We start from the raw sequence: 27947 nt of genomic DNA on the forward strand, positions 1-27947 counted from the left end.
GGTCACAATATTTTGCATTTGATTTGTTTGCACTTTAGGTATGATTTATTCTTCTGATTTTCAGTTTCGAAAGATGTCAACAAAAATTTTGATTGATTTATAAATTCTTCATATGTTAATTTTAGGTAGGTAGAAAGTTGTATATTATCATTATCTCACATCAATTTGAATATTTTTCTAAAATGTTTCAAGACAGGTAGACATTTTCTTAAGTAGGTTCTTTTCTACGACAAGGTATAGCATTGGCATTTGGGAACTTGGGGGCAGATTCAAGATGGGGGGTAACAGCTGGGTGTAGTCACAGAATGAGCAGATAGAGTCACAGTTACACAAGGGTTACACAGTTACTTTGCCTGTAAGGGTAGGGCGGCCATGCTAGTCTTGCAGTCTAGAGTTTCTCGGGCAGTGTCAGTGTATGAGAGGCCGAAAGGTCCGGTCAACTTTGCCCAGTCCTCTTTGCTGCAGTGAAGAATTTTTCTGATGTATTCCATGTTTAAACCAGGTCTGTATCTAAAATGGTAAATTTCCATTAGACAAACAATATAGACTTATAGCCATAATAATGAATATCTTATTACTTGGATTTTAAAACCAGATTTTCATATACTTTAATAAAGTAAATCACTCAGCGGGCTAAAATAATGATTCTCACCTTCGACCCTTTTAACCCATCCCCGCCCCTCCTACTGGATGAACGAACTGGCCAATAAATGAGTTTAATGATAGCAATCTAAATTGACAACAATATCCCCCTCTCATAATAACCACGTATATTCTACATCCATTGCCATAATTTGTTTTCATTACTTTTATTCTAAAGTTCCCATTCTTATTATATTAGCCCATAAGTAACACAGAAACAAGCCTATTTTGATGGAAATAACGGGAAACTGTAATTTAGTAGAAATAAATATATTATCATATAAAAGTAAAGGCAGAAAATGCTTAAACAAGAATTAGTTAAGCTTATTGATCACATAGGGCATAATGCATTTTAGATTATGTTTGATGATATTTGTGAATTACGTGAGTACGATAGAAATAAGTTTCAACTGAGTAACTGACAGAAGAACAAACCCTAATTAAAAAGCAGCTTCGCTTCCAAAATAATTTACTCTAACATCAATATTTTTTTAATGCGGCCTTTTAAAGTTCACTTAAATTACTTACGCTTTGATTATGGTTGTAAGAGCTCGTTTTCTTTCCCTATCTATGAACCAATCAAGGAGGTAGCCCGACATCTTGGGGGCCGACTCATACAGCTTAAAGAACCTAGAAAATAATGTTTTTTTTAAAGAATATTTTATAAGACCTTAAAATGCCTATCGAGCCCTAATACAATATAAAATAACCTAATCTAATTTAACCGAACATAATGTAAAACACAAATACACGACAAAATAACCCCTCCCCTTATTCAATATATTTTCAAAAAAAGAGGAGGGGAGGGGATGCTGCGATCGAAGGCCGAATATTGATAGAGAACTCTTTCAAAATATACCTACAATAATAAGTAAATAACACTCACTCCAAGCTCGTCTATCACTCTTACATGATCAATACACTCCAAACAAGAATGATAATATACATATCATATGAAGAACCTACCTATAATAATTCCCCTCACTCCAAGCTGTTCTAATCTTAATGACATGATCTATACACTCGTCCTTCTTGTCCTCAGCACTCAGAGAAGATAATGCGGATAAAATATCTAAATAAAAAAGAGCAATAATGTGCATTTATTTGCACCTTTATAAGGGTTATATTAGTATAGTACCCACAGTTTTCTTAACTCATTCTCTTATTCACTGGTTTAAAACTTTAATTTAAAAAAAAAATTGTTTGGTTTGTTAGTTCCTAATTTGGAGAATACATCAATTTTTGTCTACTGTCTTATCTCTTATGATCCATGAATATCATAAACAAGAACAATTATGGTAATAAGAATAAAACAAAAAGAGCTAATATCATAAAAGTCAAGGGGGGGGGGGGGGGGAAGTTCTGACACTTTTGCGTAAACAGTGATTATAGGCTTTGTCTTTGGAGATAATGAATAGGTTATTTGGCAAAAAAGTTTCCTTTTGGGATGTAGTTTTCCTATTTTTAAAAAAAATTTGGATTCGGCCTCCAGGTTCCGGTACTCCAGGCCTCCAGGCGGATTCTGGACAGGTAAAAAAAAAAAATTCAAGTTAGAACAAAACTTATTTAACAAAAGTTGGTACTTTATGGATGGTATGAACTAATTTGAAGAAATTTTTGAAATCGGGCTCCAGGTTCTGGTACTGCAGGCCTCCAGGTGGATCCTGGACAGGTAAAAATTGAAAATTTTTAATTTTAAAGTTAGAACAAAACTATTTAACAAAAGTGGCTTCTTTATAGATGGTTTGAACTAATTTGAAGAAAATTTTGAAATCGAGCTCCGAGCCCGATTTCAAAATTTTCTTCAAATTAGTTCATACCATCTATAAAGAAGCCACTTTTGTTAAATAAGTTTTGTTCTAACTTTTAAAGTAAAAAATTACTGTTTATCTGTCCAGGATCCACCTGGAGGCCTGCAGTATCTGAACCTGGAGTTGATTTCAAAATTTTCTTCAGATTAGTTAATACCATCTATAAAGAAGCCACTTTTGTTAAATAAGTTTTGTTTTAACTTTTAAAGTAAAAATTTTTAACTTTTACCTGTCCAGGATCCACCTGGAGGCCTGCAGCACCTGAACCTGGAGCCCGATTTCAAAATTTTCTTCAGAATAGATAATACCATCTATAAAGAAGCCACTTTTGTTAAATAAGTTTTGTTCTAACTTTTAAAGTAAAAATTTTCAATTTTTACCTGTCCAGGATCCACCTTGAGGCCAGCAGCACCTGAACCTGGAGCCCGATTTCAAAATTTTCTTCATAATAGTTAATACCATCTATAAAGAAGCCACTTTTGTTAAATAAGTTTTGTTCTAACTTTTAAAGTAAAAATTTTCAATTTTTACCTGTCCAGGATCCACCTGGAGGCCTGCAGTACCAGAACCTGGAGCCAGATTTCAAAAATTTCTTCAAATTAGTTCATACCATCCATAAAGTACCAACTTTTGTTAAATAAGTTTTGTTCTATCTTGAATTTTTTTTTTTTACCTGTCCAGAATCCACCTGGAGGCCTGGAGTACCGGAACCTGGAGGCCGAATCCAAAATTTTTTTAAAAATAGGAAAACTACATCCCAAAAGGAAACTTTTTTGCCAAATAACCTATCCATTATCTCTAAAGACAAAGCCTATAATCACTGTTTACGCAAAAGTGTCAGAACTTCCCCCCCCCCTTAACTCAATTAAATGTTATACAGTTACCTATAGTTTAGAAATTATAAATCTATAATGTTAAAAGGTAGTTTGATTAAAGAAAGTTGTGTGTATAAGAAATGGAGATGTCGTGCCTTAGTTATAGAGTAGATTACTTCTATAAATGAAACAGCCATCCAAAAATGGGATTATTTTGAGCAAACTTTTAGAAAATACCTGTAACTTCTTGTGTGTACATATAGTATAGAATCCTGTAGGCAGTAAACTCTAGCTTATTATCTCCGCCCACTTCTTTATATAACATCTTAAGCTGGCTCTGACACTGGTTGAATTCTGTGTAGTCACCCTTCTCCAGGGCCACGCGGGCATGGGTCTCATAAACCTAGTAAGGTTGGATGGATAAGTTGGATTATTTTAGAGCCCTACAAAGTAGCACAACTGTTTTTTGTTCAATAGTCTACACGTAAGTCCTATTAATAGATTTTAAAACTTTGAACGAAAGGGTCATCTTTTGTTGCTGTTTTACTAGGTATATTATTAACAATTTTGTCTCAATAGAGATCGTTAGACTTCACTTATGGAATGAAACAAAGGTTTCCTTTCCTTAGATGAAACACTAACCCCTTCCCCCCCCCCCCCCCCCCCACCATCTGTCTATAAAAAAAAACACAGTACAAAAAAAATTTACCTGGACAGTAAAAGCATCCCTGATCCCTTGGACAGTCAAATCCTGTCGGATGGACTTAAGCTGGTCACACGCGTACCTATAATCCGACTTGGTCACCCAGTGGTCCCGCACCATCTTCAACGACCGCTTCAACACCTCGACCGGCCTCACTTTGTGTGCCTCTGGCGCCTCGGTCAACCGCAAGAATGGCTTTTCCAACTTCTGACACGTACCGACTATATGCATCTGCTCCCAGTCAATGCCGTCCTTGTCCTCCCAGCTTCCACTGTCATTCAACAGCTTGTCGTTCAAACTACTCAGCGACAGCGGCTTCCGCCGGTTCGGCGAAGGGCTTGGATCACCCGCAAATCTTGCGGCCCGCTTCATTTTCTTTGATGAGTTGCCCAGTTCGTCGTCCAACTCCATACGCAAGGGGTCCTTGTAAAAGTATGGCTTGTCCTTACCTTTCTTACCTGCACTCCCCCCACTATTCCTAACGCCTAATGGAACCTTATTGGGGTTTTCCCCAAAGTCTGGTTCGTTCCCGCCCCGTCCCTTCTTTTTCCCACTACTGCCGCCAGAACTACTGCTGTGCGAATCATTTTTACTGGCGCTTCGCGACAACAACTGTCCACCACCGCGGCCGCCGCGTCCACCACCACGAAAAACTTTTCCTCTACTGGAAAGATCACCTAAAAGTTAAGGATAAGAAAATTTGATTCAAGAATTTTTTTATTCTTAAGCATATTTTTTAATAGCTTTATTTATGCTACATTAAAAATCAATCATTTATTGTTACCTATTGCTCTTAGACTGCCATTTTAGTTTTAAGTTTTAATCATAAAATTATTTATTTATCCTTTCCTAAATTGGTGGACAGTTTGCTGCTGAGAGTTGCCGGCAGTGGTTCTTCGTCCCAGTTTTTGGTCCACAATAAATTAGCACTAGCGGCAGCTGTAATTTTTCCCTTCAAAATAATCTCAACTTGGTCCTTATCCATGTCCGTCTTGCATTGTTCAAAACATCGTGAAACATACTTTTTTAATGCAGGGGGCCAATCTTCGGATGATAGTGGTTTGGCAGCCTCAACTTTAGCAGCTGATTGGGAAGCATCGGTTTGATTAGAACCACCGGCAGCGGCTGCATAGCTAAGCCTATTTTGTGCAGGGGTTTGTTGGTTTTGTTGCTGATTTTTCTTTTTCTTCTTCTTACCTGACCCTGGTTGTCTGTTCATTTGTTGTTGTTGAAAACCCATATCCTCGGAGAACCCGCCATATCCTTGTTGGGGACCGCCAGTCCAGTTAACGAAGCTGGGACCCCACATTTCATTGCCGCCACCCTGCATGTCCACCTCCATGTTTTCGTACCCCTCGCCTTGCTCACCTCCTCCCATACCTTCTCCACCTCCGTTCTAAAATAAATATTTGGATTTGCAAATATAATATTGCAGCCAAAGATAGATAAAAATTCAATAGGTATAAAGACAAGATTTACAAAAGTTTTTTGCTATAATTTGTAATTTAGGGGCCTGATATTGAAAATTTTATAATCAGTAAGTAAAAGTTTTGTCCTAATAATAGGGACATTTTAAACCAGAACCTATACAACATTAATACCAAAACTTGAAATGTAGATCTATGTCTAATTAACAATACACAAAAAATAAAAACTAGTTTTAAAAAATAATGAATAACCTACCTGTCCTCCCTCATCCTCTCCTGGTACCCCCGGCTCCTCAAAACCACCCTGGGGAAACATAGCCCCCATGGGTCCAGGACCTCTAGGACCCATACCACGCGGCCCCATCCCCCGCCCAAAATTTCCGCCAGGACCACCCCACTGTCCTGGCCCACCTGGACCCATGGGCGGCCCACCGCCCCACATACCAGGCGGACCGCCAGGGCCACCCCACGCACCTGGCCCACCCCAGGCGCCGGGACCACCCCAAGGGCCGCCAGGACCCCCCATTGGGGGACCTTGATATCCGTAGGCGGACCAATTATTTGCTGCGCCCCAGCCCCCTCCTCGCGGACGATTCATTTTTTCAAGTATTAATATTCAAATTATTTTAACTCAATTACTTAAAAAATATATAGTATGACTATCTACTATCTAGTATAAATACAAACTTATAAATATCTGAAATTAGAAAATCAAAATAAGCAACAAAATTAAATGAAATTGCCTACAATAAATATGATACAATTACAAAGATCATAAAAGACATAACAAGAAGAAGAAAAAATCTTAATTTTACTTTTAAAAATGCAAAGAAATGTGTTGCATAAAAACTTTAAGTAAAAGTTAGGATAATTATAAAGAGGGAAGTCATTTTCTAGTAAATCCCGTAAAGGTGTGTGTTATAAGGCCTAAAAATAGTAGAAGAACGATAAGGTGCTCTATATATTTGTATTCCCTATTGAATAGAACAATAGGGAATTTCTTTTTTTTTTTTGATAACCGTACCTGGAATATCTTAAAAAAATAAGAAATTTCTATCAAACGCTTTGTTTGGCTCAAACTGACTAAAATTAAAAAAAATATAATTATAATAATAATGTTTTCTATAGGTACAAAATTAGGTAAATTAAACTTTCATTATCAAAAAACTAACTTGTTTTTCAACTATATTTTGGTCAATCTTTATTATAAAAAAAATATTCTGGCTTTAAAATAGGATTTGAAACTAAAAATGACATTCTACACAACAAGCAAAGAAAGAATATGACATGCAACCTCCACTTTGAATCTCTTACCTTCTTATATAGATTGTATATCTGAATGTTTTCAAAATTGTCTGTATGTAACTTGTTGTGTTGGTTTGTTTCACTAAGTCATTATATTAATGATTTGTTAAAGTTTCATTTTAATGTTCACTGCTCGTACAACCTGTAAAGAATGGCTTCTTCCTTTATTTAATGGTATAGATTGTTCTTAACCTTTACCTTGTACCTATAGAAAACATTATTATTATAATTATATATTTTTTTAATTTTTGTCAGTTTGAGCCAAACAAAGCGTTTGATAGAAATTTCTTATGATAAATATTCCAGGTACGGTTATCAAAAAAAAAAAAAATTTCCCTATTGTTCTTTTCAATAGGGAATACCACTATATAGAGCACCTTATCGTTCTACTACTATTTTTAGGCCTTATAACACACACCTTTGCGGGATTTACTAGAAAATGACTTCCCTCTTTTTGCAACTTAACTTTTAAAATCTATTACTATCATAATATGAGAAAATACACATACATAGGTATATAAATCAGGGTATCACAGATCACAAAGGAATTATTCATTTATAGAAAACTGAACTAAAATAAATAGCTTCAACAAATACTTTTTAATTTTTTACTAAGTGGCTGCTCTGAACATATTGAACCAATTTGGATCTATTAAAAAAAAACATCAATTAAAAAATAATCATAAAATAACTCACTAATACATAATACTTTTTCAGGTAATGTTTTTTTACTCCTCCAACAATCATATCTTAATAAGAGGAGTTTAGAAGATAATAATGTCAATAAGAAATATTTTAAAATTCATAAAATTCTGAATGAAACAGTTCCTTCGACCTTTTAAGTACACTTAGTAATTTGGTTACGAGATATCGTCATAATTAAATTGTCAACACCTCCTTTCTCTATTTTTTAAACATTCATGATTACCTATATCATTTAATTTTTTATTGATGTTTAAACCTGAATAAATTGCTGGTTATCATTTCACCTGGAACTACCATAGGGCTCTGAAAACATATTTTAAGTTTATTTTAAATAAAAAGAACCGTAATTTAGTCTCCATATAAATAGTACAGTAATTACAAAGGGGTGGTTGCACGAAATGCATTTAATTTTTTTCCTGTTCCAATGGTTTAAACCACATCTTTATCATATGAGTTGATACGTTTTCAAAAATGTACTAAACTGGTAAAGAAATCATTATGCAAAGGTTGAATCCGATAGAACTGTTATAAAAGGGCTAAAAGTTATGGACGGAACGACCCTGATTATAGCACAGCTTCGCTTTTTATGACTTTCAAAGAGGACTATCCACGAACGAGAGCACATGATTCTAAGTACCTTCCAGCATTGATCCTAAGTATTTTCTTTCAGAATATAATAGGTCAACATATATTATTAATATATTGACGTGAAAATTTATGTTTCACCATGTTTTTTTAGGTATTCTATTTGATTTTGAAAACTTTTATGAAGCTAATTCTTTTAATAAAATGGATATTTGATGATACATATGCGAATATTCATGTTATATAGATTGTAAATTAATCCATATTAGCATTAATTTAACCATACATATGAGATATATTAAATGTGCTTTTGACTTTTTTTAATTTTTATCATTTGACAACATGGACAATTAAAGACACCCCGAACTCAACAAAACGTTTGATAGAATTTTAACGAAAAATGGTGGACATTTTTTTACTTTTCTTCAACTTGAAGTGGTGAAACATAAATTTTCTCGTCAATATATTAATTATTGATAGTGACCTATTATATTCTGAAAGAAAATACTCAGGATCAATGCTGGAAGGTACTTAGAATCACGTGCTCTTGTTCGTGGATAGTCCTCTTTAGTAACATCTTTAAGTGATCGTTGATTGATGTAATAGGTAGCTATTTATTTGCCTTACACAATACACAATACACATTGTTCGAAAAAGATAAAAAAAATCTACCAACAAAAAATTTAATTTTACCTTCACTGCATATTCCACATAAACATCTCTGTATATTCCAGATAAAAGTTCTCTTATCTGAAAATAAATTAAAATTATTATCAGTTAGTTATACCTAGTAATAACTAAAATTATGTTGATATATTTTTGATGAATCAGCAATAAAATAGTTGCTATTAAAACATGATTGTATTGAATATATTATTTGAACATTATTTCTTATTAACTTACAAATCCTTAAAAAATTACTAAAATATCTAACAGAAACCATATTTTTTACATCCATTTAAAATGAATTTTTAAGATTACATTAAAACTTATTTCTTGAAAATCTTTAAACTTAAAGCAAGTCAGGTACTAAAAGATAAAAGGGTATTTGTTATAGGCTTTCTATGATGAATGGAATTAAGACTTTGCAGTACTCTCAGTACCTAAATGTAAACGTAGCGACTTTTGTAGTGACTTAAAAGTCTGAACAGGTTTCACGGGGTGGGGACATATAGTTATTTAACCCCTTCTTCCTCAATTGTTTTACTTTAATGTACTCTCAAAGACAACGAACGGGCTTAAGTTGCTTTAATCTTTCTATAAATAATAATACTTACATCAGATTGACTAGTCTCTATATCTGTATTAAGAATAAACTTAAGGCTGGAAACTGTTTCAAACAGATTCAGTCTGTAGGCTGTTGTCTAAAATTTAAAAAGTTAGGTCATTTTCTGGATTAACATTTTAATAAAAAAGAATGAAAAGAAGCGGCCAAAAGGTTTTTGAATACAAAATACCCAGAGAAAAAGGGTAAAAGATGGGTGGGTGGGGAGTGATAGAGGTAAGTCAACTGAGAAATAAATATGTCAATCTACAATACAAAGTAGAACGACGTCAGTTTATCCGCCTGTCTGGCCGTCTTGAACTTAAGATTTCAGTAACAACTGAGCTTACATACTGATTCTAGGATGGTTTACTGCGATTTGTTTTATTGATATCTTCATTATAATAATATTTTGATTCGTGAGAAGAAAATAATTTACCTTATAAGAAAGAAATCCTTCTTTAGAAACAGTTGGAGAAAGTCTGTTTACAAATGATTTCAAGGAAAATATCATTCCATACAATAGTTTGGCCTCCTCTTCCTAAATTACAAAAAATATTTTTTTTGTTCGAAGAAATATTAGTTTCACTAGGTAATACCTACCTAATTCTAAAAATATTCTACAAATTTTGTTAAGAATAATTTAGGTGAGATCAATTTTTCGTCTAAGCCCCATCCACGCGGTCCTTTAAAGATTGCTTCATAAATGAAAAGGGAGTAGTAGGTTGTGTTTAAATCCGTAAAGGTGTGAGTTTTAAGGCTTAAATATAGTAGTAGAATTATAATATTCACTAAAAATGTGTATTTCTTATTGAAAAGAACTATAGGCAATTTTTTTTAAAGTTAACAAACTTTTTTTCGTTCTAATACTGTTTTTAACTTAAAACTCGCAACATTTACGGATTTTTAGCGCAACTTACTCCTCCCTTTATGGGTTCTTCTTTTTCGTGGCTTTATGGCTTTTTAACTTTTTGCGAACCATTTCTATTAAAAATAATTTCTTACATTAAAGAGGAAAAATGATAAATAGCTTACCTTAGACATAGAAGTGTGTTTATTTCTAGTCCATTCATGATAAAACAGCAGGCTACCATGACGGTCAAACAGGTACAGATTATATATATTCATTTTTATCTCTGAAATCATTATATTCATTATAAGGCTTTACAAAATAAAACTTGGCATTTTGACTTTTGTTATTAGAAATAGGTTTTAGGAGAAGTTCTCTAAAATCTTTTTGGTTGATAAGGATTCTTGACAGGTCCCTCTTTGATGCCCTGGTAGTTGGCAAACCAGTTCTGATCAATTTTATCATTCATACGTCTGGCAACCCTGAAAATATGATTATATTAATAGGTTTACTATAAACTAAGACAAACATGGATGAGATTATTACATCAGTGTCTTAAATGGGGATATACATATCCTTGCATATGGGAGGGGGGCCGGGAGGGAGGTTTACTCCAATAGATGGCACAATAAGGGACTAAAACTACCTCTCAAGACACAAATGAAGCTTCTCTTATTCTTTTAGAGATATTTGGCTTAAGATAACCAAAACCACATCGGTCGAGTCATTTGAAAACTTTTACCCAAAACACAAACAAACGTAAATCCAAGAATTTTATGTATTTCCAAAAACCTGCTAAATTATTAAGAAACAAGTTACCTTGTAATCTCCTTGGTCCAGAATTCCCACTTCTTAGGATAAAGTTTGGGGAATGGTGTGTTCTTATAATGTTCTCGTCTTCTGATGGCCATTTGTACCCATTTCTCGTTTTTATGTGCATCCTTCATATGACTAAATAAATTAACAATGCATTAGGTTTCAGTGGTTAAGATGAAATAGATGTCTCCTTTGTTGTAGTTTAGAATTAACCAAAAATCCAAGGGGACTATCCACAAACGAGAGCAAGTAATTATAAGCACCTTCCAGCATTGATCCACAGTATTCTTTTAGTGAATATACTAGGTTTATGTTTAATATTTGGTTTATCGACTAAAAAGTTTCACCATGGTTTTATATGAAAATAAAACTTTGAAATGTTAGGCATTATTTGGTGCAATATCATCAAATGTTTTGATGAGTTCAATCTGTTGTTTAAAAGCTTAATGCAAAAGTATATTATTTTGATTAAAAATGTATATTTATAAAAAGGGTTGATAACTTGTAATATTGTTAACAGTTCAATTAATGTACTTTTGCAATTTACAGCATTTGATGCTTTTCTGCCGTGTTGTTTTATTTTGTTCTTTGAACTCAATAAAGCGTTTGTTGATCAAAAAATGCTTTACATTTCAAAGTTTATTTCATACCTATAAAACAATGGTGAAACCTAACTTTTTGTCGTTAAACCAGCATTACACATAAACCTTTTATATTCACTAAAAAAATGCTTTGAATCAATGTTGAAAGGTGCTTAGAATCACTTGCTCTCGTTCGTTGATAGTTCCCTTTTAGATCTTTTATATGACTAAAAAAATGATCTCAGTTTTAACAATGAAAACATGCTAGAGGTTTAAAAGTTAATTGTCATTTATAATCTGTCGTCAATTTAGCTTGCTAATACGGACCTCAGTTAAGGGTCAGTTCGTTCATCCAGTAAAGTACAGAGATTAAAGGGAGTAGATAAGGGGGTATCTTTATTTAGCCACCTTCGATTATCACTTTACTAGCGTCCAGGAAAATCTGGTGCAACATCCAAGTAATCATAGGTATTTCGATTAATATAAATAAGTTACAGTACTTACTTAGGTATGTTATAAAGAATTTGTTTGGGATGTAAATCATCACTGCCCAAGATATCAATATAATCATTCTGACCAGCCAGTGCTCGGTGCTCAGCCCAACTAAAACAAAATAGTGTTATTCCTTAAAGAAAAGTAACAGGATGTCTGTATGTGTGTAACAGTGTTTCTCTCACCGCTAGACCTATATGGTTATACTTTGCAGTGAAGCTTCTCAAATGGGCAGGGCAGGTTTATAACTATTTTGGGGAAAGGTATCCCCATCCTCATTTACAGTTAAGCTTCTCATATCATATGTTCAGGGCAGGTTTAAAACTCTAATGGGGAAGGGTATCAATCACCAACTTCCCAATCGCCCCTAAACAATATTTCACAACTTCCCTCTCCCGCCTAGAAAAAAAGACCTTCAAACTATAACTAAAATAGTCGAGTTATCCCCAAATTAGTTGCTTTATTTTCACTTATCTCTAGTAATGACAAACACGTAAAATTAACTACAGACTTTTAAATCTGAGAGAATCAACATATCGATTTTAAACATTAAATGGTGATTTCTGAAAACAAGTAACAAAGTAAACCAGTTATGGCTTTGATAATGTCATAATTTCTTTAGTTTGTTCATAAAATATAAGAAAGAATGAATTTACCTCAATTTAGGTATATATTCAGGAGTTGGTAACTTCTTGGAGTCGTTCTTTAATCTTGGTAAAGGTCCTTCTTGCTTCATTTTATCTTTGTAGCCCCAACGGGTTATTCTCCTTAATAAGTATGAATTATATTTTGGTTTAGGCGGAGTTCCCATGTGGCTAGGCCTTTAAAGTAATCTTACATTTGCATGAATATTGAATGCAACTCTATTTTTATTTAGCGCAAGATTGTATTCTAATGAAACATCGTGTCAAGTTGTAAGTATAAACATGGAATTGATGCTATTTATGGTTTAAAACAACACAAGAGTGTCTAGTTCTACAGCACTCAGGGGGGAGTGAACATTGGGTTGCTTATTACAATTGTCACCGAAGTTTTATTAAAATGTTTTCATATTTTTGGCTTAGGTAACAACTTTAGGGACAGATTGGTTGGTTGTCCAAACGTTTCAACCACTAATTGTAATCTACAGAAGGGGTAATTTTGTGCATCATCATAGAGGGTGTCCATCAATTTACCAGCCATTGTCTTATCCCTTCATATCCCTGTGTACTTCAGAAAATGTTCTTAAATCCAAACCATGAAATATATAGATAACTTATTAGGTAGGTACAAAAATTATTTACTTGTTCTCTAGGAATTCTCTGTGCCACCTCCATCTGACCTGTATTTCTGGTGCCAGACTTTTTGTATAGGGTAAATTTAAGGTTTTTAAACCTGTTAATAAGTTCTTAAACATAATCACTTCTGAAAATAAATAAATCATGTTACATCTTTTATATATGATCTTTGTTATTTTAATTTGAAAGAATAGAGAAGGGATACGAGCTATATGTAACTCTACCCACTGAGATAGGACCCTGTGTCGACTTTTAATCGAGTCTTTAAATATCAGCCAATAGCGTTTAAAATATTAACAAAGCAAAGTCGCTACAAAAGAGCAGAAAGCAATTTACTAGCAGACGAAAACGGTCCCTATTACATGGTCTATGTAGTTGTCTGGGTTTTTCATCATACTTTTTTTTGTTATTTAATCACAGGTACTAATCTTAAATCATTTAAAAACAAGAGGATAGTAGATGCGCGACTTGCAACAAGACTACTTATTTTCCTTGTTTTTAAACTTTTTAGTAAGCTGCTTGCAGGCGGCTTCTATCACAGATTTAGAAGTTAATACTTTGTACATTGATATCACAGAACTAGAATCAGGTTCGCTTTCATTATTATCTTCGGTTTTTCTTCTTTTAACTTTGTTTTCTGAAATAAATAAAAATATACCAAACCCTACTTACTATGAAGTTTCCTTTCTTGTGGAAAAATGTGATTAAGTCAATCTCATATAACATTTTTTTAATAAATAGTTTTTTAGGTTAGATTAGACTAAGCAAAGGGCACTTACCCCCCAAGAAAATCAATACCCAGCAAAAATATATTATATAATTTTTTGAAAATAGGGGGTTCTGTGGATGTTTCAAAAATAGGTCTATTGGAAGCACCAAATAATATAATCTTACCTTTGTTAGAAAACAAAATACTGAATGGAATTGAGGCTAATGGGAGAAAATCCTTTAAATTTGGAAAGAATGTAGGTGTTTGATTTTCTGAATTTTCAGCCAACTGCTTTGCTAAATGCTCGCTTAGTTCTAAATTATAATAGGATTGGCTATATAAAAACTAAATTTGTGTTGCTAGAAAAAATGCGCCTTTGCATTGATAAGAATTGGTGAATACTGTTTTGTCTGATATTTCCATACAAACAAAATATTAGAAAATAATACCTAAAGATCTGAAATTGAGTGGGAAATGTAAAAATCCGTCATTTTAAACGGTAAAGCAGACTCCACTTGGAAAATAAATAAAGAATAAACATGAATTTAAAAATATTTACCTATGAGTTTCCTAATATCACAGTTTACCACATCTTCTTCGTTAGGATTCAACAAAATATCAAGTTCCTCCCTAAATAAAAGGATTGTTTATTCTTGGCTATATAAAAATTTACTCGTAATTCCTTCATCCATTTTTTAGATTACGTTTATATGTTTTGTTTATTATAAGATATGTTTATAACTTAATCAGTAATAACCTGCAATATTTATTACAATTTTTATATTTTGTAAAATCATATGTATTATAGGAGTTAATATATTCATAATAAAACCCCCCAGCCCTAAAAAAATAAATTTAAGAATTTATTAACCTATTTAAATCTAATAAATTAGAAAAAGGGGAAGGAGGGAAATTTAATATGTTGGAAAATATTACTCCTGGTTTTTAACCATGTAACTTTAAAAAAGCTACCTGTTACAAAGCCTGGCAGTTTGTGCAGCCTGTATCCTGACCAGAGCCTCCTGGAGCTGTACCTCCATATCCTGCTGGCATGGAACCCAGGTATTCACACTCACAGCTAGGTTTTCACTTGTATTCTGTACTGTATGCCACCAATGTCTAAATAAAAGAAAATACTATATTCAACAAATAAGAACATGTTGAAGTTGTTAGCTGGGGTGAAAAGTAAAAGACCAGTCTAATATGATTTTGTTCAAATACTTAAAAAAGAAAAATTTTTGGTTTAAGTTTAATTAACTGAAGATTGGAAAAAAATAAGACACATATGATATTTCAATAAATATATCAAGATCTAAAGTCTACCCTCCAGTTTCAATTTTAGTTTAGAAAAAAAATTGTAGGATATATGTACCGTCATCCAATATAGCTTTATAACTTTAATAACCTATAAAGAAGATTAAATGAAAGAAAAACTATTTCAGTCCCCCGCGGTAAGCGAGATTCTAAGCTACAGACACATAGTCAGACAACCTGTTACTTTTAAAAAACAATTAAACTCATCATTTTATTTACATACCTAGGTACAAAAAGAATGTCGCCAGGTTCAAGTATAATTTGGTATGCTTGGGTATTTTCTAATTTAAATATATTTTCTCTACTGTTCTTGAAGAAATCCTAAAAATAAACATTCATAGTTGAATTTTAAATTTTCAGGAAACTACGAAAGTTGCTTTTTGTTATTATTTCTAACACATTTGATCAAATTCCAAGGACATTGAGGAAGAGTAGACCAGACAACCACAGTAAACATGATAGCAACGGACATTCTGTTGTTGAAAACAGTTGTATGCTTGATATTAATGGATCAACAAGAAAAATCTTACTACCTTAAATAATAGAATACTGTCTGCTAGTTGTTGCTACGCTACTTATAAAAAAAAAAAAAATTTATTCTAATTCTTTAACATCTTATGATAAAAGTTTTACCTGAAAATTGATCATGCTATAAACCGAGGATTCTTCATAGGGTACTCTGGTAGGGGCCATATTGTCATATTCTTCTGGTGATACGAGGATCCAGGTTTTGCTTCCTATCAACTGCACCACCAAGTTATATCCATAACTATCCTAAAATAAAGTTCAAACATTAATAAATAATTATCAACCTATTTTTAGCAACTGTTTCAAGGTTCAAGGTTATCGGGCTGGTTATCTGCAAATAATAAATATGAGGGGAAAAAAGTTTTCAGTGCCCTTTCTTTAATCCCACATATATTCTTGTTTTTTATATCCTTAGAGAGAAATAAGTTGAAATTTTTTTATATTTATTCCCTCTCCCATATTTCTAAAAAAAATTCCCTCCCTACTTTAGCAGGGGATCCCATGTAGAAAATACACCCCTGGGCCATGTTTATCTATCATTATAACCTGATGGCAAGGTGTATGTGCTCCCTTAGTTCCAATCCATAGTGTGGTATCATGTCCATTTCTGCCCGCCAGGCCGGTGAAACTCCAATCAAACTTGTCTAATAATTCTTTCGGAAATAACTCAGCCATATACTGAAAAATTTACGTAGGTAACTAAACTATTATACACATAAAAATTAGTTTGATCAGATTCAAGATTATTTTTTTTGAAGATGAAACAGCACATTTTGTATATAATATCTTATTGATGTTTTAAATGGTTTCAATCTTAAGTAATCAATGTACCTTATAATCAAAATAAGCCCATTCTTGTTTTTCTTCCAAATCATTGGTAAAATCTTTGCTAAAGAACTTGTTAATGCCTATTTCTTCCGTTCTAGTTTTCCTTTCCCATTGAATCTCATCATCCGGGGTGTTCTGTGATCCAATTCGAACTTGGATCCTGTATCAATTATTTATCAAATATTATGAAAATGTGACCCAGAGGGGAGGGGAGCAGCGGTATAATATTTGCACCACCCCAAAATAATCTAAATATTGAACTAGAACTATAAAATTTAGAAGGTACAACTTTTAGGTAAATGTTAGTTTAAAAGAAAACTTATGCCTTTTTATAGAAGTAGGGTAATTACCAAAAGTGTGACACACACAAATCTAACTTTTTGGAGACCATTGCATTGTTAAGGAGGTCCATGGGGGCCATATAAATAACGAGACAGTATTAAAAAAAAACTTCTAATTATTGGAAAAGTTAAAAACTTTAGGTATGCCTATTAAATGTCCAAATACAAATCTTAATTTGATAAAATCCCTGTCTCCAAGACTTTCCTTCAATAAAGAACACCAGTGATTCAGATCCCACGCAAATGGCGGCCATTTTTTGGCGCCATTTTTTAACACTTGGGGATGTCGAGTTTTGTTTTTGATCTGATCCATTTTTGAACTACCTATGACTTTTACATTTCAATTGTCATGTCTGAAATTTAAAAGAAATATTTAGCGGGTTTTAATAACCACGAGTAACAAATATCACATTGAAAAAATTATAGACAAATCATGAGAAAGAAATCTGCTGTCAAATTGAGTGACTTAAAACACTGCAAATTTTTATCCATACAGAAAGGAATTTTGTTGAGCGACTTTAAATTCACCAGCAAATCATATCACAATCAAAATCTAGGGTAAAACGTCACGTGATTTGATTAAATGACTTGTAGAGGATCCCTGTCAACCTTGGAGACCACAATTTCAACCTTGTTGTCAAGTACTTTCATCAACTCTTCCCTGGTACGTCATAATATGGTAAAATATTTCCCAAGTTGTTAGTCAATTTTCCAAGTTATTAAGTGGTATAGCAATAATAAGTTCACATTATTGAAAAAAAGCTAAATAAAATTATGTTTAAAGCAATATTTGGCAGTCGGTAGTTCATTAAATCTTAACCGTTTCAATAATGATTAAAAAGGTGTTTTCAATCTTATTTTTATCATAATTTCCTGATATAAGAATGATATCCCCTCTCTGTGTTGCTATGATCTGTTAAAATCACGGAAACTCCCCTGAAAAATAAATATTAAACCAAAAATACTGTAACGGAGAGGGTTTAGCCATGTTCGCAGTTTTTAGCTTAATTGGTTTGTTCGTTTCATAAGATATTCATAAAATAAAACCAAAAACTTTTCACCTGTGAACAAAATCTAAAACTTCATGGTGAGACATTTCACCAGTAAGGATAAGATCTGCCTGAACAGAACCAAGTACACTGCCTCCAGAACCTGGATTAGGAGATTAACAATCAGATACCTGTAAACTTTATCCAAAGAATGAAAAAGGACGTTTATATTCTTAACTAGTAAATATCAAATTGGTTTCTCTCAAAGTGCCCAGTAGAGCAAATAAAGTTTATCGTGTAATTGTCCTGCACTTGATGTTAGGTTGCATTTGGTACAAGGTATTCCCACAGATAAGGGACCATCAGGAGCGGTTTAAGATTAAGAATAGAACTATCCCCCCCCCCCCCTATTTTTAGTTTATTTAAAAAATAAAGTGGTGGGTGGGTATGAATCAAGCCATGCACCTAAAGGGAAAGCACCCAAAGAATAGAACTATTTTTAATCTGAAGAAATCGCAAAAAATAAAGAAAATTTTCCTTAAAGGAATAAAAATAAACAAAGTTAAAATTTTACCAGCACAAACACCAACACTCTTAACTCCACCTTCAGCAAGCAGGTTTGCTCCGTTGGCCAGGGCAAAACGAATATGGGAAAGACCAAGGTGGCTTTTTACTTTATCAATCGCCTCTTGTAAACTGAAGGGAAAAAGTTTGTTATAAAGTGAAATTTTTAGTAATTAAATTATCGCATCGTATTATAGTTTTCTTTGAAATAGTAAAATGAAATATAATACCTACCAGTTTTTTGTCCCCGAAAATAAAAATATATATTCCCAGAACAAAAGAATTTTTTTGAGCGGAGAATGTAGATATAATCCATGTTTGTATAAAAATTTTATAATCTTTACCTTAAAGGATTCTCCAGCTTTGCAGTCCTGCCAGGACCAATTCCAGGTAAAGGTCTGGCCTCCTGTTTTACTATGCTCACTTCATCTCCTAAGCTTTCAAGAATAAAGGATAGGATAATATAAAAGGTAATTTGAAATGTTACTTATCAATAAGAATCTAAAGGATTAATGGTTATGAATTGATGTACATCCCTAATGATGATAAACAAAATTACTCCATCTGTAGATTAAACCTAATGGCTGAAACGATCGGACAACTAACTCAATGAATCAACTAATCACAAATTAATAAGCCAAATTGAAAAACTTTGGGTACTAGTGTGTAGTTAAGAGCTTAATGCCCCTCTCTACCAACGAAGTAAAACTTCTTTTAAGAGTGTTCTTTATTACACTTATGCGTTAAGTAATTCCTAGGTCTTCCTAATGCGCAGCATTTTTATACGTAGAATGTTATTTAAAAGTTATGAAGCTAGGTCTCACATTACGGTGGATTAAAGTTGGACACCTACAATTTTCAGACCAGAATTATGTTACAAATAAAATCACATAAGATCTTGTAGGTCCAATTTGTCAAAGGATATTATCTTAATCTATTATTTGATTTATCAATCAATCAATCAAAACAATCTATATCATTGTCCTTTTTTTCTTGCCTAAACTTTTGTTATCCAGAGCTTGTATTAATTCTTGTTTGCCCATAAGTTTGGCTGATTCCCCAGAATTATTCACCGAGGAAGAAACAATGAATTTTTGGGATGAAGAATCGTATTGTTGTTCACAGGGTGACACTTCTGTTACTGAAAAACAAAACAAAAAAATTTACAATAAACTATAATATCTAAAGGGAAATTAGAAAGAACGTTTTTTTTAAAAAAGACAAACAAACGGATATCAAAATAAGAAAATTTTCAACCCTAAATTTCCTAATAAGCTCAGAGGACGGGGTGTATATTCTGTACAAGAATAATTTTTTTTCCCGGCTACAAAATATTCTTCACCCCCCCCCCCCCGTAGTTTTTCTCCCTAAGAGGGGGGAATTAGAAAAATGTTTTCAGAACTCTTTATTTTACTCATTTGTTTGACCTCTCCCACATATTTTTCTGTTTTTCCCCAAAGAAGGGGGAAAAATTGGAGAAATTTTTTTTCAGTACCTAGGTACTCTTTTTTTCATTTTCCCCCTTCCTATATATTTTTTCCCTCTTTAGTCGGGGATCCCATGCAGAATATACACCCCTTGCTCAATAACAAGCAAACTTTTTAAAAGAATTTTAAATTGCCCCCCAAAAAACAAACCAGGCAGTAGGTATATAAGATATTTTATACTTTTGCTGATGACAATAAAAAGACAGGAATAACAAATTTAAAGATTAATGCAATTGGAAGCATTATAAGAACGGTTAAAATCAAATACTTACATGATCCAAATGGAATTAGGAGCCATTCATTGATACCCCCCTTGATGGCATCCCAAGAGGTGTGAGGGGAATAAAGAGCTACGCCGTTTTGAATACAACGTAAAACAATTCTCTCCTGATATAAAAAATATATATCTTAATTAATTGGTTCCAAACTAGTACAGTAGTGTCCACATATTTCAACCAATAATTTTAATAAAAAAAATACATTGTCTCAATAAAAATGTGTCAAAATATGAAAACACTTACTTTCCAATTTTTCGAGGTAAATCTTTTCATGGGTCTAAATATAGGAGGATGGTAGGATAGAATCATATCTGAACCAAGACTCAAGGCTTCGTCCATTGCTGGCTCTGTTAAATCATTTGTTAATAGAATCCTAAAACAGATCAAGCATGTTTCAACTTAGTAGAACAAAGAAAACTCTTTAATATAACAACAAAAGATGTTTTATTCTAGGGAAAAAACTGTCTTGCCTAGAAATTTTCGTCAATGAACAGTATTTGTTGTTCAACCGCAAGCAGAAAAAGCGCCAAATATACTATTGATGTTTTATGTTTGTTCGTTAATATCTCCCGAACCATTGAATATCTATTTTTAGGCTATTTTGATTTTTCAATTTAACAATAAATAAATGTAATACTTCTTACTTTTTTATTTGTTTGTTGTCCTCTAAAGGTTCAATAAGCAATCCAACATTATCCCAACTCCCAGCTAAAAAACAGATTGACAATAATATAAAGTAATACCAACTGTCTGTCTATCTGTCACATATAGTTCATTCACAATCCCTCTTAGGGAGAAGCCCCTGGAGGCTACGAACAAAGGCACTAGTCATTGGATAAATTTTAAGCTTAGGATCATGAATAATATAATAACACGAATCTACATATTAGTGAAAAAATATTTTGGATCCGCAATAAACTAAGATAAAATAGCAACGTAGTGTCAGACCGTTATATCAGATCCCCAGGCACTTACTAACATCCCAACTTGTAGCAGAAAACCACTCCTTTGATTGCAAGCCATTTACTGTGTCTTTTTTGGGCCGAGGCATTCTCCTTGCTCTTTCTATTAATGTCGCACATCTCACAAACAGCAGTATGTGCAATGTGCATCTTACTAGGTCTTTAGTTATGACGCGGTTAAATTATTTAGTAATATACTGAAACTTACCATATGAACTGGGGGCAAACTGGTTCAAGTTCTTGACTACTTCATTTAAATCCATGGCTTTGCTATGCTCTCCACGATTTTGAATATAAATATTCTTGTTTATAATACAATAACTTTGGCGTAATTCTGAAATTTTAACAGGATGTGTTGCTAGCTTTGTCAATAGTAAGGCGGGTTGTCTATACAACATCTGAAACAAGGACAGAGTTATGTCCGTAAGTAGCGCAGCGATAACAATTAAATAAACAATAGGTATGTAAATTAAATAGTAAGACATAAACATGTCAAGAAATAGCAAAGTTTTGAAAATAAAAGATTAATTTAAAATTCGACTAAAAAAAGTAAGACATTTATTTTGCGCGTTTGTACGTACAGTACAGACATACCCTGGCTATAGAGGTACTCTACTTATAGCATTAGGTGGGTTAAACATTTCATTTGTGCTAATTAAAGGTAATTCTAAAATCTTGTTTTTCTACCAAAATATTACTTTCGAGTATTTTTCAATTGTAATTCTTATGAAGAAATATACATTTAAACTTGTGAAACAATCTATATACATGTAAACTAAACAAGATCAACAATATGCAAGGGTGAACTACCCTAATTATGTAAAATATGGCATTTATGACAATGAATATAACTATATAATAAAAAAAAGTTTGATACAGCATTTACATCATTAAACTTTGTTAAAACCTATAACATTAAATGATAAAACAATTTGGCAACAAAAATAAAAATAATATTTTAATGTAAATATAAAAATAACTGAGATTATTTGAGATTTCCTAACAAAAATTCGGCTTAAAAATTTTGATAAAAAATACTTAAGTAGGTAGGTATTGTTCCTATCACAGCGTAAAAAAAATATATTATTAAACAAAATTCTAAAATATTACCTAGTGGTATTCACTTATTTTTATACATTAACCTTCTATAATAATAAAAAAGAATGCCCAAATAAAATATTTAGCATTGAAAATAGAGGACATTAAATAAAATGGAAGATCAGACCTTTTGTAAATTTTTGAGATTTTAAAAATAGTAAATGTTTCAATTCATAAAAATACAGGGTACCTACCTATTAAATTATAAACATAGAACATAAAATAAAATTTACTGCAAGACCCTGTAAGATAATACCAGGATGAACAGATAGATAAGAAAATCAGCATGAATTAGGATATTAATACAAAGCCCCTGGTTAGTGCTCTAACTGTTTAATACTTAGTTAACAAAATATTATAAGGTGGTTACTGGTAGGTTTCTACCTATAATATAACAATCTATGATTTTTTATCAATGCAGGAATAGTTATTAATCATATCGTATGATAGACAGCTTTCCGCGGATAGTAAAACTAAAAATCTAACGATTAATTCCAGTTTTGGTAGCCCCGAGGAGCCAAAGTTCAACAAAACTGGTATTAATCTATGATTTTTACTATATTATTCGTAGAAAATTATCTTTAATACGATACAGTAGAACATATCAGACAAACATTTGAGTTAAAATTTTGACGTCATATGATTAATGTTTGTTAGATTAATCATTTTAACAACTTTTATCCAATTTCCCCTTGGCGGATTTTTTAATATTCTTAGGATATTGTCTATAGCAGGGCACCAAACTTTTTTCTAGAAAAGCTCTGATATTCAACCTTTCGCCTCATAATTCGCCTGAAAAAATTAAACAAGAATGTAATTGTTACTCGTACACAAAACTTAAGAATACTGAAAAAAAAGAAATCTTACATTCTGGTAACCCCATTTAACACCCCCCCCCCCCCCCGCCGTCATCCGTTTATAGATGTTGATGAGGGAAAAATACACACCTGACATCAATAACTTTGCCTACAATGAAGAGTAGGACAACAACAATTAGACTGGCCACATAGGAGTACAGCAGGGGGAACCTGGCAGGTAGCCACAGGTTGTGGTACACCATTTCACCAGTTTCTGGATGGAATACAGCTAGACCAGCGCCCATTTCCTAGAAACAAAGGACTCACGTAAGTAATAATTGAATTGATTCATAAATTGCTGCTCTTTTGTGTCTATCCTATAAAACTTTTAGTTGCACCTGTTTTTGGAACAAGGCATTGCACCCTTCTCTATTAGTAAGTATCATGAGCCGACGACACGAACCATTTGCAGGGTCTTAATTTAGTAATAGTCAGAGAAATGAATCTGCCATATTTCCCGCAACCTACTGAAGTTTTATATTAATTTTTCTTAATTGGACCCAGATTCTAGTAAAAAGGTACCTTCAATTTTCCAAAATAAAAATATTTCTGAACTTTACCTTGACTCCCATTCTATAGCTAAGTGTTGGAACTATGATTTCTGTAATTCTTTCGGACAATTCCAATATACCATCTAAAATATATGATAACAGTACGATATGTTGAAAATTAAGTAATATATTTTTTATTTATTACAGACATAAAATAAACATAAGTTCTAGTTTCATTTGCCCCCTTCCGCCTCGAAGGAAACAACTTTCATTAATGTGAAAAGTTTCCAAAGTTGAAAAATGATATCTCTGACCCTAAAGTAGAATTTTTCTTTTTAAAGCCCCAAAAAAGGCCTGTAACTTTTTAAATCCTATTTTTTATTGATTTACTCCACAGTCAAATGTAAAAAAAAGACAAACCTGATTTTTTAGTTTTAGTTTCCACTTTGAAAGGGGAAACGTCATCTCTTTTGGAGAATAGCGACATCTCCCGGTCAGTCTTCAGACTTGTCCGGGATCCGGAGTACAGAGACCCGTGGTGGTCATGCCCAGAGAATATTATGTCCGGGTTGATGTCGGTCATCACCCTCTCCGCAAATCTTCCATTCAGGGGCAACACTGGCAAATGACTAATAACAACAACTGAAAAGAAAACATTTGCACAATTTATAAATTTATTTGCACATGTATGACAACAATAATAAGTAACAGCCAATAAAATCATGGATGGAACAGATGAATTTTATTTAAGAGCAGAGCTGGATCTTTAAATCGTTTTTATAGTGCGCTGAATCGGGGCGATTCAGAGGTGATTTGTAGGTGCGCTGGTGGTTAGCCACAGCGCGCCTATAAAACATTGATATTTAAAAGATTTTCGGCGCGGTGTTGTTAAATCGCTTGCGACACTCAATAAAATATCGATCCGCGCCAGTACAACTTTATAACATAAGCCGTGTCAGTAAGGCATTTTATGTAAAATTCCGTGTCAGCATGGTATTTTATATAAAACATTAATATATAATTTATTTTAAAAATAACTATAAAAATGTTTTCACAATAGTTTTGCAATAAAATATTAAAGTAATAATTAAAAAAAAAATATTTATTTATTAAATAAATCACCCCGATTTAAACCGGCAATGCCACTCGGTGAGTGGCGTTGCCGCGCCGGGCCCGCGCCACTGCCCGATTCAAATCGCCCATGCAAATTCGATTTAAAGATTGATATTAATAATTTGATGGTGCGCCAAATGAATCGCCCCGGTTTAAATCACCTATAAACGATTTAAAGATCGAGCTCAGATGTTAACGTGTCGTAAATCACTAAACATTTCGCATAGTATGTATGAATGTTTTTTTTGTAGCATTTACCTCAAGCTTCGTAAGAGAATGTGCCACTTTAAAAAAATATCCCATCTTTTCTCTTTTTCTATTAAAAAATAAAATGAGAAGTTGAGGGTTAATCTCCCCCCCTTCCCTCAAGTGCCCATAGAGGCATCTAGGGGGCGTAGCCGCTTGTTTGATATAAAATAATATAATTATAGGATAACTTACCTGTTCTATTTTTACTAAGGAACTCTAATTTACTGGTAATATTCAAATATCCATGTTCTGTTAATCTACTCACAGGAACAATATCTGGAAATATAAATAATACATATAAAAGTAACAGGATGAGTGTCTGTCTAATAGTCTATGTGTACGAAAGGTCAAAGGAAAGTGTATAACTATTTTGGGGAATGGTAATACCACCCTTCAGAGACAAATCGTCACAAGAAAAGAAATGACCCACCCTAAGATTATTTTTCTTTTAAAAACTAAAATTAACGATTGGGTCGACTTTCCAACTCCCCCGCTATATAGTTCATAGAGAAGTATAAGGATGTCTATATGTATGTACGGTAAGATTTTATAACATTTGTTTAAATCATTAAACAATTTACAGTGGAGTTTTGTATTGGTCTAAGACTATTTATGCCTTTTTGTCAGATGTGTATTTGTATTTCATGAAAAATCTACAAAAATTACCTAATTTTGCGCATGCCTCAATAACTGGCTTTTTGATTCCAAACTCTCTGTTGAATCTGTCCAACTTGGAGAGGGTGACCAGGTCATTACCTTCGCCTCCAATATCATTGTCTCCTACATTCAGAGATCATAATTTTTGTTTCTGTAATAAATTTTTTAATCCAATTTCGTTTTAGCGAATCTGCTTCATTATTCACTTAAATGTTCATCCTCCGTAACGCTATTGCAGAAATGTGATTTTCTCGGCTACCTTTTTAGATAGACAGCAGTGAAAATTATACAACTTAAATGGTCCGTCGGTAATACTACAAGATTTCTATATTTTTTTATTAAGGTTACTAATTTTCTGATATTTTACATATCTATCTTTATTTTTTGTGCTTCGCTATTTTTGGATGTTGTCATCCTTGTTTAAAAACGAAGCTTTGGTGAAAAAACATTCTTTTTTCAAAGGCAATGTCGTTTGAAAGCACAAGAGAAATCTAAAAATTCATTTGATAATGTGCGATAAAAATTGAAGAAAACCCTTAGGTAGGGGTTTAATAAAAATAAAATATGTTTTAGTTCCTAACAACTTGAAATAAGATTTATCCTTACCTGGAGTATAGAGGGTATCCTTAACCCTGTATCTAGGAAATATTGACTTAAACCGCTTGGCATATTCTACAAAATCTTCGGGACTTGATATACTACCTTCGTCTAGTAAATCTCCTGAAATAAAAGCAAAACCTGGTTTAATGGTCGAAATCCGTGCACTCTTAAAAACAGTAGAATATGGGAAAATCGCATGACATGTTCAGTAAGTGTAATGCCTAAGACTAAGAGCAATAAGTATAAAATAGTCAAAGATACCTACTAAATCATATAATATAATAATACAATAGCAAATATTAATTATAGAGTATCTACACCGTTTGTATGTTTGTGCTGCAGGTCTAGTCACAATCTAGAATTTTGTACACTTAATTTAAATGATCTTAAGATAAAGTCGAACAAACGGACGTGTCCCAATAATTTAGTAGCTGTACCAACAATATACTTATTATATTTTAAAGTTACCTAAAAATATTGCAGTAGCCGATGGATATTTAGCTGTAAGCCAATGGTAAGCATTTCCAAGATATCGGTCAGAGTCCCATCTTTGAATAGTACCAACTAATCCTAAAAAATATTACCTACATCATACAGTAATATGAAGAAAAACAAATATGAGATATTTTTACATATATTAAGCCAAAGAGTCAAAGAGACACTAGTCTATAGTAAAAATAATGATTAATACATTCTTGAGAAGCAATCGCCAGAAAGATTAAAGAAAAGATGTATGTTATTTAAGAATCCTCGACAAAAAATGACAGCTGTTTTTCATATAATAATTAATCAACAAAAAAACACATTTCCCCCATAGCGGAATAGACAAAGGTATGTAAATAAAAGCATTTTCAAGTAATAGCGTGGTCATTTCCTTGGGTTGGTTACATGTAAAACTACTATACCTGGAGGTTCCAGCGTGTTGCCCTGAATTTGTGGATCTGCAAGAAATAACAAGGAACAGGCATCATCTGATACGCGTGGCCATCCTGAATAAATGTAGAGGATTGAAGAAAATAAAGCATAATTTTAAAATGCAATTAAATATATTAGTGTCAGGTAAATACGTTGAAAATACATTTTAGTATAACTAACATTAATTAGGAGCTTTGTATTTGAAGCTTCAGACCAACCAAGACTTTTTTCCAAACAAAAGTCTTTGTAAAAAAGAAAAAAAATGCTTTTTTATGTTGTTATTAAACCTTCTAAGTTCTCAGGACCTAGTATGAGAAGCTTCACGGTTAGGAGGTCACACGGTACACACAGGTCCTGCATGTTAACTCTATATAAGAAAAATTAAGCGACTTACCATAATAGTCAATATAGTAGACTAGATACTCGTTATAAGCCACAGTTCCAAACAAAATCAGAGCACACAACTTGGAGAAATTTAGAGCCATTCGTCGAGCCATACTGAGACCATTTTGTATCACCTGAAATATTATAATTTTGTAGATAATCTATAGTTTGTGTATAAGGTCAAGTTTTATAACCATGAAACAATTCTATTGTATCAAAACAAAAAAACGAACCCTTTTCAGTAAAACTACTTTTTATGATGTTCGTAAAAACGTTTACATCTGATTAATAAAAACATTTCCTGCGAATC

At 32.8% G+C, this 27947-nt stretch overlaps 6 protein-coding genes across 9 annotated transcripts; all 6 read right to left on the reverse strand.

Moving 5' to 3' along the window:
* Positions 1–202: 202 nt before the first annotated feature.
* On the reverse strand, positions 203–6118 carry LOC145314822 (leukocyte receptor cluster member 8 homolog). Its single transcript, XM_080154902.1, has 7 exons — positions 5655–6118; positions 4810–5367; positions 3978–4655; positions 3506–3671; positions 1609–1714; positions 1171–1272; positions 203–510 (listed from the first exon to the last, which is right to left on the reverse strand). The coding sequence occupies exons 1-7, from the start codon at positions 5994–5996 to the stop codon at positions 345–347; spliced, it is 2118 nt and encodes a 705-aa protein (XP_080011028.1). The 5' UTR covers positions 5997–6118; the 3' UTR covers positions 203–344.
* Positions 6119–7160: 1042 nt separating this feature from the next.
* Positions 7161–10420, reverse strand: Bet5 (blocked early in transport 5). The gene is made up of 6 exons (XM_080153468.1): positions 10293–10420; positions 9697–9798; positions 9271–9357; positions 8687–8743; positions 7665–7711; positions 7161–7352 (listed from the first exon to the last, which is right to left on the reverse strand). Exons 1-6 carry the CDS (start codon positions 10410–10412, stop codon positions 7304–7306), a joined length of 462 nt encoding a protein of 153 aa, XP_080009594.1. The 5' UTR covers positions 10413–10420; the 3' UTR covers positions 7161–7303.
* Positions 10372–13436, reverse strand: mRpL51 (mitochondrial ribosomal protein L51). The gene is made up of 5 exons (XM_080153467.1): positions 13280–13436; positions 12653–12763; positions 12009–12107; positions 10927–11058; positions 10372–10589 (listed from the first exon to the last, which is right to left on the reverse strand). The coding sequence occupies exons 1-5, from the start codon at positions 13417–13419 to the stop codon at positions 10484–10486; spliced, it is 588 nt and encodes a 195-aa protein (XP_080009593.1). The 5' UTR covers positions 13420–13436; the 3' UTR covers positions 10372–10483.
* On the reverse strand, positions 13399–17385 carry LOC145313822 (HSPB1-associated protein 1-like). Its single transcript, XM_080153460.1, has 9 exons — positions 17181–17385; positions 16656–16811; positions 16371–16502; positions 15930–16070; positions 15520–15617; positions 14955–15101; positions 14542–14612; positions 14168–14296; positions 13399–13910 (listed from the first exon to the last, which is right to left on the reverse strand). Exons 1-9 carry the CDS (start codon positions 17304–17306, stop codon positions 13753–13755), a joined length of 1158 nt encoding a protein of 385 aa, XP_080009586.1. The 5' UTR covers positions 17307–17385; the 3' UTR covers positions 13399–13752.
* On the reverse strand, positions 17346–21671 carry LOC145313824 (NIF3-like protein 1). The gene is made up of 10 exons (XM_080153466.1): positions 21482–21671; positions 20956–21019; positions 20555–20684; positions 20306–20420; positions 19544–19687; positions 18891–18978; positions 18557–18678; positions 18055–18145; positions 17866–17929; positions 17346–17653 (listed from the first exon to the last, which is right to left on the reverse strand). Exons 1-10 carry the CDS (start codon positions 21669–21671, stop codon positions 17573–17575), a joined length of 1089 nt encoding a protein of 362 aa, XP_080009592.1. The 3' UTR covers positions 17346–17572.
* On the reverse strand, positions 21606–27799 carry Mppe (Metallophosphoesterase). 4 transcript variants are annotated; one of them, XM_080153462.1, is made up of 11 exons: positions 27648–27799; positions 27244–27327; positions 26807–26908; positions 26345–26458; positions 25748–25861; positions 25274–25357; positions 24140–24361; positions 23789–23862; positions 23319–23476; positions 22566–23163; positions 21606–22180 (listed from the first exon to the last, which is right to left on the reverse strand). In XM_080153462.1, the coding sequence occupies exons 1-10, from the start codon at positions 27748–27750 to the stop codon at positions 23097–23099; spliced, it is 1122 nt and encodes a 373-aa protein (XP_080009588.1). In that variant the 5' UTR covers positions 27751–27799; the 3' UTR covers positions 21606–22180; positions 22566–23096. The 4 variants fall into 4 exon arrangements, with proteins under 4 accessions (XP_080009588.1, XP_080009590.1, XP_080009589.1 ...); XM_080153464.1 differs by having other exon boundaries at positions 21606–22310; XM_080153463.1 differs by having other exon boundaries at positions 21606–22383.
* Between the last annotated feature and the right edge of the window lie 148 nt (positions 27800–27947).

This window comes from Acartia tonsa, chromosome 3 (assembly GCF_053477335.1).
Source record: "Acartia tonsa isolate MP-2025a chromosome 3, ASM5347733v1, whole genome shotgun sequence".
In the NCBI taxonomy this organism is placed as follows: domain Eukaryota; kingdom Metazoa; phylum Arthropoda; class Copepoda; order Calanoida; family Acartiidae; genus Acartia; species Acartia tonsa.

Bases quoted from the DNA above. Each gene is read 5' to 3' on its own strand.
- Mppe (XM_080153462.1), bottom strand. From the start codon at position 27,750: ATGGCTCGACGAATGGCTCTAAATTTCTCCAAGTTGTGTGCTCTGATT. The intron at 25,358-25,747 runs GTAATTTTTGTA...TTATATTTCCAG, and splicing joins TGAGGCATGCGCAAAATTAG to ATATTGTTCCTGTGAGTAGA. The intron at 23,863-24,139 runs GTTTGTCTTTTT...CATATATTTTAG, and splicing joins AACTAAAACTAAAAAATCAG to ATGGTATATTGGAATTGTCC.
- mRpL51 (XM_080153467.1), bottom strand. From the start codon at position 13,419: ATGATTTATTTATTTTCAGAAGTGATTATGTTTAAGAACTTATTAACA. The intron at 12,108-12,652 runs GTAAATTCATTC...ATTTTGTTTTAG, and splicing joins GAATATATACCTAAATTGAG to TTGGGCTGAGCACCGAGCAC. The intron at 10,590-10,926 runs GTAACTTGTTTC...TCATATTTTCAG, and splicing joins TGGACCAAGGAGATTACAAG to GGTTGCCAGACGTATGAATG.
- LOC145313824 (XM_080153466.1), bottom strand. From the start codon at position 21,671: ATGTTGTATAGACAACCCGCCTTACTATTGACAAAGCTAGCAACACAT. The intron at 18,146-18,556 runs GTAAAATTTTAA...CTCCTAATCCAG, and splicing joins GAGTGTTGGTGTTTGTGCTG to GTTCTGGAGGCAGTGTACTT. The intron at 17,930-18,054 runs GTGAAAAGTTTT...TTTATTTTTCAG, and splicing joins GTTTTAGATTTTGTTCACAG to GGGAGTTTCCGTGATTTTAA.
- LOC145314822 (XM_080154902.1), bottom strand. From the start codon at position 5,996: ATGAATCGTCCGCGAGGAGGGGGCTGGGGCGCAGCAAATAATTGGTCC. The intron at 4,656-4,809 runs TAAATAATTTTA...TCTTATCCTTAA, and splicing joins CCAATTTAGGAAAGGATAAA to CTTTTAGGTGATCTTTCCAG. The intron at 511-1,170 runs GTAAGTAATTTA...TTACCATTTTAG, and splicing joins CTTACAACCATAATCAAAGC to ATACAGACCTGGTTTAAACA.
- LOC145313822 (XM_080153460.1), bottom strand. From the start codon at position 17,306: ATGGATCAGATCAAAAACAAAACTCGACATCCCCAAGTGTTAAAAAAT. The intron at 16,503-16,655 runs GTACATTGATTA...TAAATTTTTCAG, and splicing joins GGGCTTATTTTGATTATAAG to TATATGGCTGAGTTATTTCC. The intron at 16,071-16,370 runs GTTATAATGATA...ACTTTATTTTAG, and splicing joins CACATACACCTTGCCATCAG to GATAGTTATGGATATAACTT.
- Bet5 (XM_080153468.1), bottom strand. From the start codon at position 10,412: ATGAATATAATGATTTCAGAGATAAAAATGAATATATATAATCTGTAC. The intron at 9,358-9,696 runs GTAAATTATTTT...TTTAAATTTTAG, and splicing joins AAGGATTTCTTTCTTATAAG to ACAACAGCCTACAGACTGAA. The intron at 8,744-9,270 runs GTAAGTATTATT...ATTTATTTTCAG, and splicing joins TAGAGACTAGTCAATCTGAT to ATAAGAGAACTTTTATCTGG.